The 17,500-nt window shown below is 38.7% G+C and overlaps 1 protein-coding gene across 1 annotated transcript in view; it reads left to right on the forward strand.

The window, feature by feature from the left end:
• The window catches only part of LOC137967385 (lymphocyte antigen 75-like), a 242,690-nt gene that overhangs the window by 76,807 nt on the left and 148,383 nt on the right, over positions 1 to 17,500 (forward strand). The window contains exons 17-19 of the mRNA XM_068813925.1: positions 1,145 to 1,336; positions 2,328 to 2,363; positions 14,450 to 14,600. Of these exons, the coding sequence (XP_068670026.1) occupies positions 1,145 to 1,336; positions 2,328 to 2,363; positions 14,450 to 14,600 (379 nt within the window). The remainder of the gene's footprint in view (positions 1 to 1,144; positions 1,337 to 2,327; positions 2,364 to 14,449; positions 14,601 to 17,500) is intronic.

Below are 17,500 nucleotides of genomic sequence, written 5' to 3' on the forward strand. Positions count from 1 at the left end.
CCCTTGTCGATTCTTCCTTGTCATCCGCTAAGTTGACTACGGTCGTGTATCATTAACTTGAACCTTACTTGTCGCTCTTGAAAAAAACTTCCTGGGAGGCCCACACCGTAATCATGTAAAGCACCTGTTTGATTGCTGTATTGCCAGCAGGGTTGTCCTGGTGGTGTAGTAGTTATCACACCCGACTAGTAACGACGGGACATGGGCTTAAATCCCGCCCAGAGCGAATCTTTTTTCAAAACGTATACTCATCGGTGTAGTGGTTATCACACCCGGCTAGCGAAGAGGGAGACGTGGGTTCACATCCCGCTCAGGGCGAGATTAATTTCCAAAGATCATTATCTGCGTTTAATCTGTTGGATTATTCCACTTTGACTCGTTGCTATTTATGTCAGTAAGTTTTTTATTTAGTTTGACAATGAATACCTCGTTATCAAAGATTCAAATGCTTTTCGAAGGTCAAGGAAGACCATTTCATTAACAGGCCTGAGGGACGTTTTACGAAAGTCCCGAAAGTTTTCGGGTCTCTTTCGGGAGTCACAATTTCCTCTCTATCTTACATTAAAGGCAGAGAGATTTTCAGACATCAAACTCCACAATCTTCTTGATTTTGTCATCTTGTGAGTAATTCTGCTGGGTTTTTTAAAGCTATTTCACGCTAATCTCAGATTCAAATTAACCAAGGAGTTTATTTCTCTACCCCCAAGAGTTGTTCAACGCTGATATTAGGCAAAAATTGACATTACAGGAAGTGACTCTTGAAAAACAAAAATAAGCAAAAGAAACTTCCACCAAAAAGTAGAAAAAAAGGAAAGCAAAGTTCAAACTAACCCTGCATTAAGTTAACCGGCTTTCGAGCAGCTGGGCACAGCCTACCAGCAAAAATAAGCGAATGGCAGTTTCGTAAAAGCTCGAATTTTTTTCAGAACTTTCGAAAAACGGAAGCCAGGTTCCATGGCACTCCGGACTTAATCATGGTCAGAAAATGCATCTATATACAGCAGTTAAGTCCATCTTGTGATTCCTTTATTGGGCACTAGGAAGCACATGTTCACTTTATCATGAAGCCATATGTGTTCATTAAAGACAAAGCAACATTCCGTCTCTTTTATTATTCGGTTATTTTTGATTTCTTTTCTTGTAGGGTTGAACGATAAGGGAGTTGAGAGTGAATTTAAGTGGTCCGATAGCACGAATGTTGAGTACACTAACTGGGGCGCTAAACAACCAGACGATTGGTTTAGCAGAGAAGATTGCGTTCACGTGAGACAAGATTACCGATGGAACGACCTGAAATGCGACAGTAGTCTGGGTTATATCTGCAAGAAGCCCAAAGGTATGCACTTTCATCATCCGTGAAAATAGAATGGGCAGGTTTTCCAAATAAATAATGTCGCGCATTAATTAAAAGTTGTCTTGCCTTTTCCTCCGTAATATTTATTTTATTTATTTTATTTATTTATTTATTACATTTGCCATTTTACAATAAATTACATTTAATAATTAAAGTTAAGATAAGAAATATGGCGAGGAAACCTAAAAGAATCCAGGAGGCTTATACGAGGTTATAGGTTTCCTCACAAAACAGAAATAATTAAATAACACAAATATAGCGGAGCAAAGCGTTCAGTTAGGTGTAACACAGGAGTAGGAACGAAGACTAAGGAAGGAATTAATAGCTGTTGATTAACAACTGTTCACGCTTGTGTTTAAAGGACAGTAGAGTTGGGGTATTTTTAATTTCATAACTAAGGGAATTGAAAGTTTTAGGGCCTTGAAAAGAGATAGAAAACTGCCTTATGTTAGTCTTGCAAAGAGGTAACCGAAAAAAGGAAGCGTGTCTTGTGTTGTAACTATGAATACTATTGTTAACAGAGAAAAAAGAGTCAAATTTAGGAGGGAGATTACCAGTACTAAAAGAGTACATAAATTTACCTAGTTGTAACAAGTAGATACTGGTTATTTTGAGAAATTTGCAATAAATTTGCAATGAGTTGCAATAAGTGAAACTCTCCAATTTAAGTGGCCGTGACTCTTGATTAAATTCTGACTCAGCCAAGTTATTTCAATGTCAAAACTAACGAAACATTGAATACCGACTCAATTTTGATGGTACATGCAGCTGAATGTATCTGTACATTCACGAGGGCCACCATGACCAGTGAGTAGGTCAAATGAAGATTACTAGCTTTGAGTAGCTGCTGTTTTGGCATTAAGGACTCGCACAAAGGTGATTTCTGTTGCATTAGTTGAAAGAGCGCCTGAAGTTTTAACAACGATAAAAAATTCAGGGAAAAATCACTTTGGTACACATTTTTTCCCCGTAGAATATATTGCGCCGAACAAAGTTCCTGGAAACAAAGGTAAGGAATTTCACTTCTAGTGTCTGGGTCGTTACTTGTTATCGTTATCTTCATTCATATATATTTCTATGATTATTAATATTTTTACTATTATACGTTCGTAGTTTATTCTTATTCCGCGTATACCGTCTATACCGCGTGTACCGTTTGATATATTGCGAATTCGAGGAATGCGGAATCATGAAGTTCGAGGAACATCTTCGTCTTGTAATTCATTGCATTGGTAGTACTAGAACACGAGAAAAATTGATCTGCAAAATCTGTGACGATGAAGCATCACGCGTGGTTTGCCCTTCCACCTCGCCTTTGTTTTTTTTTGTTTTTGTTTTTGTTTTTTTTTTGGTGAGTGGCATCTGCATTGAATTTGGTCGTTGGGTATAATGACTTTGATGGGTATTGAACGCGTCTTCTCTGTTTGTCATATGATTAAACACCTGTGAAACTTTCCCATGCACGGTCGGGATGGTTGCATTATAGCATCCTCAAAGGCTTCAATCCCAGCTAAAGTAGTGTGAAATAGTTCTGTGAACTAATATCGCGCATTTTACGAAACTTACTGCAACCACACTCCCCGAATTAAAGCCTCCTCCGCTGACATTCTAGTGGCTCGTCGTGCAATCTTTCCTCCACAATGCACGCCTGCTGAGACGAGCCACACTTTCCCCTTGTTTAAGCAACCACTACACACTTCCAATCTCTGAAAGTGTATTTAAACCCCTGTGAAATTTGAGATTTCAGTTAAACGGACTTTCAGCGTGTGTGTGAGGCATTTAAAAATAGACTTCGGCGTGTAAATGCCATATATAGACTTTTTTCAGACCCTCACTGTTTAACCTTTTATTTGTCCAGATCCCTTCCCCGCCCACGTAAATCAAAGAAACTTGTTTATGCATATAGAAAGGCAGATTGGGAATATTTAAAATCGCTGTTCTCACGCACACCGTGGCATTGTGCATATTTCGACGAACTTGGATGATAATTGGCAGGCGTGGTTAGATTTATTTTTTGAGTGGACCACTGTATTCCGAAGCGGCGGCACAACAATAAATTTAATCTCCGCCTGGCTTTCAAAAGAGCTCCTTAAGCTCTGCCGGAAGAAAAAATCTCTTTTTAGCAAGTCAAAGCAAGTAATCTCTGATCTCTTGTGGATGATATCGCACTTTAAATAACTTTGTTAAGAAAGCGTGTAATGCAGCCGAGCAGAACTACATCAATGACCTGGCTAATGAGCTTGCTACTAACAACAATCCCACTCCGTTTTGGAGCTTTGTGAAATCTATGCGTAAAGGGTCAAATAATCTCGTTTCACTTAATGTGGACGGCGTTACTCTTTCAAATGATCTTAACATTGTTGAAAGTATGAATGACTTTTTCTCCTCTGCGTTTACATCAGAGGGTTGCGATAATTTTCCCGAATTTGAATATGTCACCAACAGTAAAATTTCAAACGTTCTCTGTAACACAAAAGAAGTAGAAAAGCTGTTAAAAAACTTAAATATCTACAAGTCGCCTGGACCTGACTGCCTGCCACCTCGCATTTTGAAGGAATGTGCGAGTGTTTTGTCATCGCCTCTGTGTTTTTTCTTTAACAAATCTTTTTCAACAGGCAAACTGCCACATCTCTGGAAACTCGCTAACATCACAACTTTGTTCAAAAAAGGTAATAAGACTGACAGGAATAACTATCGCCAGATCTCATGAACATCAGTAGCGTGCAAGATCGCGGAGAAAATCGTTAGGTCTCGAGTGATGGATTTTTGGCAAAACATAAATATCTTTAACCCAAACCAGTTCGCTTTTATGGAGGGCCGATCAACGCTTTTGGAGCTTCTTTCTTGTTACGACGATTGGGCGAAATCACGTAACAACAGAAAGCCAACTGACAGCGCCTTTTTGCATTTTTCCAAGGCGTTTGACAGTGCACCTGAGTGCACTGCACGAACGTCTTCTTTTTACGATCGAGCGTCATGGTATTGACGGCAGTGCTCTCCAGAGGTTTCGAAATTTTTTTAACTGGCCGGATGCAACGCGTCGTCCTAGCTGATACTTGCTCGTCCTGGACTCCAGTTTAGTCAGGAGTACCCCAGGGAACAATCCTTGGACCCGTTTTATTTATTTTATATGTAAATGACATTTCATCAGGAATTTAACTGGTTAAACTGTATGCGGATGATACCAAGGTTTACAGTGAGATCCCCGACATAGTTAGAGACACTGCCATCCTTCAGTCCGACTTATTCCACCTTAAAGAGTTGGTCTGAGGCCTGGCAGTTAAACATCAATGCGAACAAATGTGAAATGATGCGAGTGACACATAATAGCGATAAATCTGTTCCACATTACTCCCTCGTCCCGTGTGGAGAACGTTTATTCTCAGTGAGTACTGTAAAAGACCTCGGCATCACAATTTCACATGACCTCACGTTGCTGAGTTAGTCAGTAAGGCCAATAAAGTTATTGGTCTAATCAAGCGAACAATCGGTTCTGTAAACAAAGAACTCTTTTCCGCATTGTACAAGGCTCTCGTGAGACCAATCCTTGAGTACGCTTCCCCTGTATGGTGCCCTTACCTTGGTTAAGAATATTGTTCTCTTAGAGAAAGTTCAGAGAAGAGCTTCTCGATTGGCCTTAGGTCAGCGAAGGGGAGAGATGTCATATGAAGATCGCTGTGAAATGTTGCGTTGGTCGCAGTTGACTGATAGAAGGCTATATTTTTCTTTGATTGAATGCTATAAACTTGTATTCGGCTTGAATAGCCTTTGTTTTCGTACTTTTTTTTTTAGTTTGCTTCAAAACGAACCAGGTCCAATCACAATTACAAACTGCAAGTTAAATCGGCGAACTGTAATTGTTATAAATATTCTTTCTTTGTTAAAACTATTTGCGAATGGAATAACCTGCCTGCCAATGTTGTTGAGATAGGAAATTTGAGACGTTTTAAAATAGCTGTTAAATCATACATGCGTATTTCTTAGGTTTTACCCATCTTATATTTTATTCATAAGCATATATTTTTAACTTTTATTTTTGGAAGTTTATTCACATTATTCTTAAACTTCCTTTTTAAGGTATTTTATTATTTTTTTTATTATGATACCTTAAATAAAGTATGTATGTATTTAGGACTGAATTGCAAAGGGCGCAGCTCACGATATCGGGCTGAAAGCATACAAAGGCGCCTCTGACTGCCGCTATACAGTCCGTTTGGTGTCGGAGCACAGCACCACAGCTAGATGTTAATTAGCTGAGAGTCGATTTTGATAAGGGAGGAAAACCGGAGTACCCGGAGAAAACCCTCGAGTCAGGTTGAGATCAACTGAACTCAGCCCACATGCAAGCCGGGGCCAGAGTTGAACCCCGGCTAGCAGTGGTGGGAGGCTCGATAGATAACCACTAAGCCACCCTTACTCCCCGCTCTTCGACTTTTCATAGCCTGTGTACAGCCGCCCGCTCCCAAAAAAAAAAAAAAAAAAAAAAAAAAAAATCGGAGAGGAGCGTCTGTGATTTACCGTTAGTAATCGTGTTCCGGAATAATTTTGTATACATTATTAAGTGATCTACGCTGACCAAAATTTACGTGGCTCATATTTCGTTGGAGCTAAATTCTCAAAATGGTGGTCAATGAGGTAGATTTCAAACGTGCATTGAAGAGCGTCTCCGATAGTTTTAAGATACCTTGGCTTTATAGCATAGAAGCACTCTTTAAAGGAAAGGATGTATTTGCAAGCCTTCCAACTGGGTACGGCTCTGATCTCCAGAGCAGCACAGATCGTTGCCGATGAGCTGTAATTTTCCTCGATGTGTTCAAATCTTCCAGGGCATTACGCTTTGTAGATTGTGCTTGAGAATGGCTAGGCTGGTCCGAGCGAGGCTTTGGGATTACATTGACTGGTAAGGAATAGCGGGAGACGTTTTCGAGTGGACAATCTTTTAAATAGTGCTATATTCACCTCGTGAAGAGCGCTTTCGTTTCTTTTGCGCTGACAACAATTCCTACATATGTACGTCGAATCGATTTCCACTTTACACTCCATAGATAACAATTCCGCTCGTATTTTAAAAGAAAAACCTCTTTGACAATCAAAAAGATTTTTATTCGTATTTTGTACCGTGTACACACGAACTCATCGTAAAATCTCTCACGGTGGTTCTCACGGTGTTGATGTGGATAAATAAAAATAAAAGCCAATCAAAACTCGTTGTTTCAATGATGTAATGGTCGATGGGTAATAACAAATGAAATCATTTTCCACACATTCCAGGAAAAAATTACGTGGTATGGAACACGCTCATCAACGGTAAATCACACACGCTCCTCTCCGATTTTTTTTTTCCGAGAGCGGGCGGCTGTACACAGGCTAACTTTTCATAATAGGTTAGTGTAATTAATTAGGTTAAAAAATCTTACCGCCGTGTCTTTCGGCTATTTAGCATTCACTCTGGGGCTACGAAATTTACGTCTTTTCAGCTTTACTGTGGAGTTGTCTAGCTGGTATAAATCTTCCCTTTCGTCCTTCCGTTGAACTTTCATCAAATTTTTGCTTTCACTCCTTCAAACAAAGTAACCGAAATTACAAAGGAATGGATCACTGGACGAGAATGTGAAATTGATTTTGCACTCTATAACCCATAAAGAGAACACGTGAATGCAAAGATGCCTTAAATCTTTAGGCATGAGTGAAACTTTTTCAGGTCGTTCTTTTTTGCTAAAGCTCCAACAGCGTCCATGGTCCGAGGTTTTTTTCCGTCAATATGAGATGAAACGGCATCCGAAACCTATCCAAACAGATGTATTTTGACTCTCGGTGGGGACAAATGTTTCTGAGTTTCGATCTGCTTCATAGGAATGTTTTAAACTTTGCCAGTGACGGATACGAATGGTGCTAATTGGTTTCTGTGTAACGTGTGAAAACCGTTTAACTTTATTGATTTTCACGCATGACCTCTCATGATAAGCAGTAAAAATTAAGTCTAATCGGACGCACCTGTTTTTATGTCGTAATAAGATACAACTGCGTGGATGTTTTTTTTTTTTTTAAATTAGACTTTATTCGGAGTTCTTTCTTGCATGTTAGTTCGATAGCGTGTTTGGTTCGATTACATTTTGTTCGAATACAATATTTGCGATAGTTCTAGTTTTGTTGTTGTTATTCGAACCGAGGGTCAATAAAAAGGGCTGTAAGTATACGTATCATTTTATAGTCGAGAAAATAAATGAAATGACACCCAAATTGGGGCCAAGACGGACGCAATGGTGGATTGACGAAGAAACAAGAAACATAATGACAGACAAGGAGGGATCAAGTACCATCTTGAACGACTAAGGCAAAACGAGCTGCTAACCGTGGTGTTATAACGAAGAAGATCGCCAACGTAAACGAAATTCTTGGAGGTGGAGGTGTGTTAAATGATGACTAGGAACTCAACATACTAGATCGCTTGCTTGAGAAAAAATTGAAAACTGGGGAGGAACGGGATCAGAACGTTCTGTCGTTTTGTGAATTAGACGCTATTCAACACGAAATCGAGGAATCAGAAAAGGTTCTAGAGAAGGTTGTGGATTGTCAGAAATGTTTTCAAGAGGCACTACATAGAGGTAACGATGAATTAACTGTTCAAGATGTTCAAGCAGATTCTGGTGATTTCGTCCAGGGATTTATCAATCTATGCAATCTAGCGCGATACAAGGAAAAGCAAAACTGCCAAAATTAGTCCTGCCGAGGTTTAGGAAAAAACTGGACCTCGTTCTGGGATTCATTCAAGTTTGCCGTTCACGAAAACGAAGCAATTACAGTGGTTGATAAATTCAGTTATTTAAATTTCCTTCTCGAAGGACCAGCTTCTCGAACAATAAAAAAGGTTTTCTGTGACCGAGGCTAATGACGCTTCAGCAAGATGTAGAAATCTTACAAGATAGCTTGGGGAAGCCCCAACAGATTATCTCCGCACACATGGATGAAATTTTAAAGGTACCAAACTGTTCTGGAGGTGAGCGTTCAGCATCTTCGCGGTCCGTTTACGATAAATTTAGTGTACATGTGCGTGAATTATCTTCTTTAGGCGTTGCCTCTTATCAATACGGCGGGCTGTTAATACTTGTCATCATGGCTAAACTTCCAAACGAAATCCGTGTACGAATCGCGAGAGAAACAAAAACGAGTGCAGTTTGGAAAATCGATGAATTACTTGATGTAACCAAGGAGGAAGTCGAAGCCCGAGAAGTTGGCGAAAATAGGAGAGCGACCGAAGATAGAAGTTTGAAGGTGACGGCCCATCAGCACAGGAATGTAAGGCACTATACGACGACCAGTACCTGGACGACGACCAGTACCTAGATTGAGGTCATCGAGATTTCCGCACTCAACTTTCCAGTCATCGATCTGTTCACCGTTGCCCAAGCCCGTAGACATTAACAAGTATCCTCATTTACAAGACAAACTCGTCGACCGATCGGAAAATGAAGATCCTATTGACGTTCTAATTGGCTTAGATCGTTACTGGGAAATCGTTACCGGAGACGCTATGCATAGAGAAGAATTTGATCCCACCGCCATAAACAGCAAGTTTGGCTGGCTTCTTTGTGAGCCCTTCAACCTTCATGATCCTTGGCACGTATCAAGAGTTATTTCAAACGTGATCATCTCTGGCTAGCCATTCTTAAACGAAGATCGCGAAAACGACAAGTTATTGAACACTCTCAAGAGATTTTGGGACACCGAGTTGATCGGGTTTTAAAACTGGCACAAGAAGAATCGAATGAAACTTCATTCATCAAGGCTGTAAGTTTTAATGGAACGCGCTATGTTGTAGGGCTGCCGTGGAAAGAAGATTTTGAACAAATCCTCGAGCGAGTATCGATTGACCTATAACCGTTTGCACTATTTACAAGTTGAAAAGAGCCTGGACCCGCAATTACTAGAAGAATACGACCAAATTATCCAAGAGCAGAAGTTAGTCAAGAGCAGAAGTTAGCCAAGTCGAAGCTGCCGATAAATTCCGCGAGAACGTTCATTTTTTGCCTCATCATGCTGTTCTCCGCCGAGACCGAGAAAAAACGAAGGTGCGAATAGTTTACGACGCCTCCGCTAAATCGTCTGGAAATCCTTACTCGCTGAATGATTGTTTATACGTCCGCCCAAATCTTACGCCACATCTTTTTGACGTTCTTGTTAAATTTAGATCCGACCTAGTGGCCTTGGGGTAGTCTCTCATATACCGGGCCCCGAAATAGTGAACAGAGGCTACAGACAGAGGAACAGAGGGTACAGAGGTATAAAGGAACAGTGGGTACAGAGGTACAGAGGAACAGCGGTTACAGAGGTACAGAGGAACAGTGGGTACAGCGGATCAGTGGGAACAGAGGATCAGTGGGTACAGAGGAACAGTGGAACAGTGGGTACAGAGGAAAAGTGGGTACAGAGGTACATAGGAACAGTGGGTAAGGAGAAACAGTGGAACAGTGGGTACAGAGTTACAGAGGAACAGTGGGTACAGCGGAGCAGTGGGTACAGAGGAACAGCGGGTACATAGGGACAGTGGGTACAAAGGAGCAGAGGAACACTGGTTACAGCGAAACAGCGGTAAAGTGGGACAAAACGAATACAAAAGTAGTAATTTATAGGATCCGCGCCCATCAAAACAATTTACCGATTTTACAGTTAAAATGCAGAATTTTTTAAAGCGTTCAGTTTTGCAACTTATGTGGGGTTGCCTGTCTTTGGTGCGAAGGGAGCAGCCGGGCGCCTCCAAGAGACCACAAAATCTTAGACCTTAGACAGAATACGGGTTAACGAGATAGGTTGGGTGTCGCTCTCACCTTATGGTTGTTTCACCTTCGGAATAGGTGTGATGTTAAAGCATTTCCACAGAATAGGGACATCACCGCTAGAAAGCTATGTGTTATTTTTTTTTTGTTATAGGCTCGGCAAGTTCATAGCCAATTTTTAAAATTATTCCCGGAGGAATGCGGTCAGGCCCCATAGCCTGGTTTGCCTTTACATGCACGAGCTTTCAGTGATAATGTACCACTTGTAAGTCTTGTAGGTACGCAATAATGTTGCCCTGCGGCAATGCGAGTATTCATTGTTGGAGTGAATAGGGGTAAAAATTCAGCTGTTGGACAACTCCTTGAGGAAATGGTGGGATTGCTCTGCATCCTTTTTTAAGCTCTTTTAGGTTGATCTGTATCCCCGATTTGCTCTAAACAATAATTCCCAGCCGGCTGGTACCTGCTTGGTCGTGATAACGTAGACCCGGGACCCTTCAAATTTAATCAAAAGCAGTCAGAATAGCTGTCAAACGGCTGCTGCCGCGATCGTGCGACCAAAATTGACAACCTTCCTCTAGATCTCAATGTACATTTTTTCATATGCTGTCAGCTCCACCTTATTATCAACCAAGACCTGAGTCACAAATTTATTTTAGCCACATATTTGAGGATCTTTCTTCGGGGTTACCTAGCAATGAAATCGTCCTGTAGTTCGCATCTGTTTAATCGGAAAGGAGGCTCGCTGTTTTCTAGCCAATAAGCACAGTCCTTGCATTCGTTAATGTCGATTAATGCGTCAAAATATACTTTTCAATGTGGAGCATCGTGTCATCTCCACTCAAAACAAAGGTCATTATGTCCTACTAATTACTTAGGACTGCATTTATGATGTCCGTGGTGCCAAGGCATTTCTGAGTTCTGAGCCATAAAAAAAAACACTTTGTCAGTTCAAGGTCAAAGAAGAATTTTACTGATGTTCTTTATTCCACTTTATCTCTGAAAACGATATCATGCACATTTTGATGTATTTCATTAAAACACACCAGGTTGGCTTGGAACGAGAATCGGCAAAATACGGCAATGAAACCAAGAAAGGACGAACTTCAGACAAGATCCGCTCCAACACTTAAATAACGTTTAGGTACTTGAAACAAACTTCTGAAAACACAAGCGAGTGAAATTCGCCCCTAATTTTACGAGAACACATTACGACTACGTGTTTATAACATAAGGGCAAAATTTTCTTGCCACCTTCGAGGCACATCCAAAACCAGTTGGGCAAACGGATTAAAAAGCACTTGTTCGATCGCATTTTAAATCAAAGCAAACAAACAAATAAACTTTTTCTTTATGTCCAAAAGAGTACAGATAATTTTTATTTAATTCCACTTGACAATAAAAATTCGAATTTCATTCCAGAACAAAGGAAGAACCGATTAAACCACCTTTTGAAAATACGCATCCACTTTAAATAATGCATCCGTAAAATAGCAAACGGTTTAGTGCCCAAGGAAAGAATTTGTGGAGTAACTTCTTCCACTAAGTATGGGCTATGTCGCTCTCTTTCGCTTTCCTTTCGTTTCTGTTCTAGTCATGGGTCCTCCAGGCATCATATAACCTTATCAGAGCCTTAAAGTTTATATCCCTCTGATGCTTGACTTGAACAACTGGGTAGCCACTACTGTGGGCCGCAGATGTCGTATGTCAAACTGGATTGACACTAGCGAAAAATGCAGAAAGAAAATATTTTCTCACCTGAACACGAAAAGCGGTGACTGTGTAAAAACTATAGTTAATGCAGTATGGCCGTGTAGCCGCGTCGAGCCACAGAAAGCGCGCGAAAAATGAAGCCTTGCTTATGTTTAGGTGAGTTAACCTGGGTTGAGCTTGCAACCCAATATCGAAAACCAGTACCTGGTCAGCGGTCAACTTTAAAAAAAATGCTGACGTTGGTGAGCTATAAGCTTGAGCTCGCAATCTGGTTACGTAATTCTGGTCAGCAGATGCCTTGTTTTGACAGGTGTCAATTGATCAAAACATGAATGTATAAAATCAAAGATGTATGCTTTAAACTAGCATGATACTGGTCACATTGGCATACATGGAGTGGTGGACGTACGCACGTACGCTCGATAACGTCATGGCTATAAAACCAAGATTTCTCACATCGATGGGTTACCAGGGTTACCATATTTTCTTAACAATGGTGCTCCGCGTCCACAGGGGCGCGGGGAGTTCCGCTATTATATACTCAACCAAAAAAACTCGTTTCTGATTGGTGAATGACGAATGCATAAATAGGTTATAGAGTGAAAAAGAGGTTATAGATGGTTTTCACTCACGTGACTTGACGGCCATTTTGGTGTCCAAAACAATACAAAATATTTGTGCAGAATTTGCATAAAAATAGAGTTTAGTCCCTAAGGGAGAGGATGTCTATTGTTTTAGTACACCAAAATGGCTGCTGTGACGTCACGTGAAAACCATCTTTAGAGTGCAATGCGTTCGTTGCTATGGAAGCAAAGCGATGAACTGATTTTGTTGAGTTTAGACCTCTTTCATAATGGCGGCCAAATAGTACATTCTATTGTTTTAATGCTAATAAGCCTTTCTAGCCTCGGTACGACCAGCAAATTTTAAAAGAATTTTTGTTTCAAAATGTGGGCGGTAGGTCTAATTAACTTACTAACGACAAAAGAATGTAAAAGTGGTCGCCATTTATAAAAGTGGTCTATAATAAATTTAAAAAAAAAATCGTATGAGCTTGCTCGTGCATTTCGTGATTTATGGTCACTCGTGATGTTTTGAAAGATCACAAATTTCTCTTGTTTACGGCTCGTGCAATTTTGAGAACTTTCAAAACATCACTCGTGCCCATAAATCACGAAATACTCTCGCGTTTATATGAGAGTATATGAGTCCAAGGAACCAAGTCAGCCCCTTCCTTGTTTTTGTTTTGTTTTGTTTTTTGTTTTTCATCCAACCTGAGACTGAATTCCTGATCACATGCTATTAGCTGCATACAATTTCTTTAATTTCATTCTACGCTTTGGTGCGATTGACTAACTGAAATACTGTGATCGAATTTGGATTTAGGTGACTGAACACAGTTTTGATGCACCCATCACTTCCCTTTCTGCCATATTTATTCAGTTTTTGCCTGGACACTGATACGTACAACCACAAGGGTTTATATTTTCGTCATTTTATGTGCTCTGCAGGCTGTTATCATAGAATTTCAACAATTGGATTTTTCGTAATTCACTGATAGAGGTTTTTTTTTTAATTTCCCAAATTTTTGTTTGTTAGTTTGTAAAATTTTTGATTTTTTTTATTAATTTTTTTTTTTCTATAGACGACTCATTAGTAGTCGGAAGTATTTTAATTACAAATTTCTGCAGATTGCGAGAAATTTGGTAAAACAGGCATCAGCTGTTAGTCTCAAATTTTTGAGGGAATGTGTACGCGCAGCATTTTGCTGGGTTATCACTTTTTAAGGGTAATGTAGCAGCTATCGTAACGTATAATGTGATTGGCTCGCTACCCTTCCCAAAAGTAAAAGACTAAACAAATGAAACAATGACTAAGAATTAAAGACAATAGAAGCTGCTTATTATACCAAACAATAGCGGGTTATGAAACCTACTACACCACTGCTTGTAAAGCACCATGACGTTAAACGTGATGGAAGCGAATTTACACCGTATTTCCTAGATCATCGCGAGAAGGAGAAAAAGAACTTTCACCACATTAGTGTGTTTTGTTTTTCAAAATCCGCCTTGGCCATATTGAAACCGTTGACTGCGGGAAAGAACTGTGTTCAGCCACCTTAAGATATTCAATTTGTCGCCGCTTATCAAAGTGAAGTGTAATTTGAAGTAGGCTGAGTTTTTCAGTTTGTTTTGTTATTGCAATGGTGCGGACGTTTTGCTTAATCTTTAACTTGAAAGTATATCAACGTCTTTTTTATTCAATTACATATTCAATTAATATTCTGTGACCCGGAAAAGGAGAAAAGTCCGCCAAAATACCGCCAGTTTTGTTAATGAAAAGAAGTATGATGAAACGAAGCTGGTGAAGGGCTACTAACGAACAGCTTTAAAAGCAGAAATTCAAGCTGTTTGTATATTCAAACTTTAAAGTGGGAAATATACCGATGCCTCAGTCGTGGAACTAATCTAGTCTTTGGGCAAGTTTAAGGCAACTGGTGCGTTGCAAGTCAGTCTTACCTCCAGGTTTCGTTCTGTCGAGATATTTATGATGATAATGAAAATGTTTCTGGAAAACTTCGTTTTAAAGCTCAACTTCGTCTTGCCAGGAAAAGTGGATTCAGCTTCTTGTCCTACCGGCTGGCAAAGGACGCTCGATGATACTCGCTGTTTTGGCTTGTTCTTTGATCACAAAAATTGGCAGGATTCAAGACGAGCTTGCCAAAACCTTGGCGGTGATGTTGCAAGTTTTCACAGCAGGTATAAATTGACAGTATTCGAATAAAGTATTACCTTGATTCAGGACTGTTTCAACGTCACCTTAAAACCTGGTGCAAGCTTTGCAATAAACTTCAATTTAGTCCTCCCTGCCATATTTCCTTCTGTATGCGAATATTTGACTGCATGTACAGCCATGCATAAAAGGCATTGTTCTTATGTTAGTTTTTTTCTTTTTTTTTTTTTTTCTTTTTTTTTATTCTTATGGCGAAGAAGTAATACCTTTCATCAGGAATTTGATAGTTCTGTTAAGTTTGTTATTCCACTAAAGTGTAAGCGTTAAATAATAATAATAATAATAAGAACAATGATAATAATAATAATAATAATAATAATAATAATAATAATAATAATAATAATAATAATAATAATAATAAGATGATGATGAAAGGATCAATACCCCGTCCCGTTTACCTCAGGTTAGTCAGTTGAATTACTGTTACAAGTTATCGACGTTCAATATGGTTGCTTTACTTTACTGTTTTAATACTGGCAAGTTTACTTTTGCATATGTTACAGGTTATTATGAACTGTCTAAAAAAGGGTCCTTTTTTGGGAGGGGGGGGGGGGGGATGTAATAAAAGGAAAAAGAGCCTGGAGTTTTAGAAGGGGTATGGAAGAAAGTAATGAAAAAAAGAGAGAATAATACGTCATTTTTTAACTTGAGATTTTCTGAAGTACACAAAATTTGGCAGAAAAAGTAATTTAACAATTGATTCTTTGCCACATCTAAATTATTTGGCAAGTATTTGCAATATACTTTGTAATATTGACCAAAAAAATTCTCACTTAAGACAGAAATAATGTAACTTATTTTATGCTGACCACTTCATATTTGAATAACTCACTCAAAAAAAAAGCTTTACAACAAATCTTCCGAGAACTATTTACACACTCGTGAATCAAAACTATTTGTAGCCTTATAATTTTACATGTTACTGGTAAATCCATGGAAATTTCCATGTATAAGGCTGGACCAAAACCATGTATATTTTTGTAATTTCACCATGCCAATTTGTAAATCCATGGGAATTTCCATGTAACCAATTAGATCAAAACTATTTATAATCTTGTAATTTTTTCCGTGGCAAGTGGAAATCCATGGAAATTTCTATGTACAAGGGTGGATCAAATGTACTTATTATTTCTCTAATTTTACCAAGTCATTGGTAAATCCACGGAAATTTCCATGTATAAGGCTGGACCAAAACCATTTATATTTTTGTAACTTCACCATGACAATTTGTAAATCCATGGAAATTTCCATGTAAAGGGCTGGAATAAAATCATTTATATTCTTGTAATTTCACCATGCCAATTTTAAATCTATGGAAACGTCCATGCATGAGGCTGGATCAAAACTACTTATTATGTCTGTGATTTTACCTAGTCACTGGTTAATCAATCCATGGATTGATTAACTGTTCAAGGCTGGAACAAAACTACTTATATTCTTGTAATTTTACCATACTAATTGTAAATCCATGGAAATTTCCATGAACAAAGTTGGATTAAACCTACTTATAACCTTACAATCTTACTACAGGTGTATCACTAGTAAGTCCATGGAAAGTTCCATGTATGGGGCTGGAACAAAATCATTTATATTCTTGTAATCTCATCATGCCAATTGCAAATCTATGGAAATTTCCATTTATAAGAGTGGAACAAAACCACTTATATTCTTGTAATTTCACCATGCCATTATTGTAAATGGAACATGGCAATTTACATGGAAATTTGCATGTATAAGGCTGGAACAAAAGCATTTATATTCTTGTAATTTTAGCACACCAATCGCAAATCCATGGAAATTTCCCCGTACAAGTCTGGATCAAAACTATTTATTATTTTTGTAATTTTATCAAGTCACTGGTTAATCCACAGAAACTTCCATGTAAAAGGCTGAAACAACACTATTTATATTCTTGTCATTTTACAATGCCAATTGTAAATCCATGGAAATTTCCATGTACAAGGTTGGATCAAATCTCCTTATAACCTTACAATCTTACTAGAGGTATATCACTAGTAAATGCATGAACATGTCCATGTACATGATTAAAATAAAACTATTCATAATCTTGCAATTTTACCATGCCACTGGTTAATCCATGGGAATTTCCACGTACATGACCGTGTTAAAAACTACTTGTTGTCTTATAATTTTACCATGCCACTTGCAAATCCTTGGAAATTTCCCTGTACAAGGCTAGATGAAAACACTTACAGTCTTGTAATTTTACCATGCCACTGGTAAATCCGTGTACATGCCTGGATCAAAGCTACTCATAATTCTTATAATTTTACCATGTGATGAGTAGTATGTCCAAGGAAATTCCCATTTAAATGCCTGCATCAATACAAAATGACTTAGAATCATCCAAGGATTAAATTACATGTACGTTGGTTTGTAAAGCATATGTAATAAGTAATACATTTCACCATGTTACTACTATATACATGAAACATCTTTGAACTGAACTAGTGCATTCCTTGATCAAATGATTAACATAGTGAATGGTACATAATGAGTTGAACGAAAGACTACTTGCCCAGTGACCATTGTCGCGAATCTTTCAAAATATTCAATTGAATGATACTTAAGAGACTTTTCCAACTTACTTTACTGTTACAGATGTATGGATCCCTGTATCAAATGATTTTAAACTATTTTAATGTAAAATGGAATTTCCAGCTAATTAATTGCAACAATGCTGCCTGGCAACACTCCTTCAAAGTTGTTCACCTCAGTAACCTCTGCAAGCTGACTTCTATAAGCTCCAAGTGCTGTAGACCTCTATGTAAACAGAAATTTATTCAATGAGCTGGTAGGTAGATATAATAATTCTCAGATACTTACATCTAGATTGAAGCCATTG

The sequence above is a fragment of the Montipora foliosa genome, chromosome 8 (assembly GCF_036669935.1).
Source record: "Montipora foliosa isolate CH-2021 chromosome 8, ASM3666993v2, whole genome shotgun sequence".
Taxonomy (NCBI): Eukaryota; Metazoa; Cnidaria; class Anthozoa; order Scleractinia; family Acroporidae; genus Montipora; species Montipora foliosa.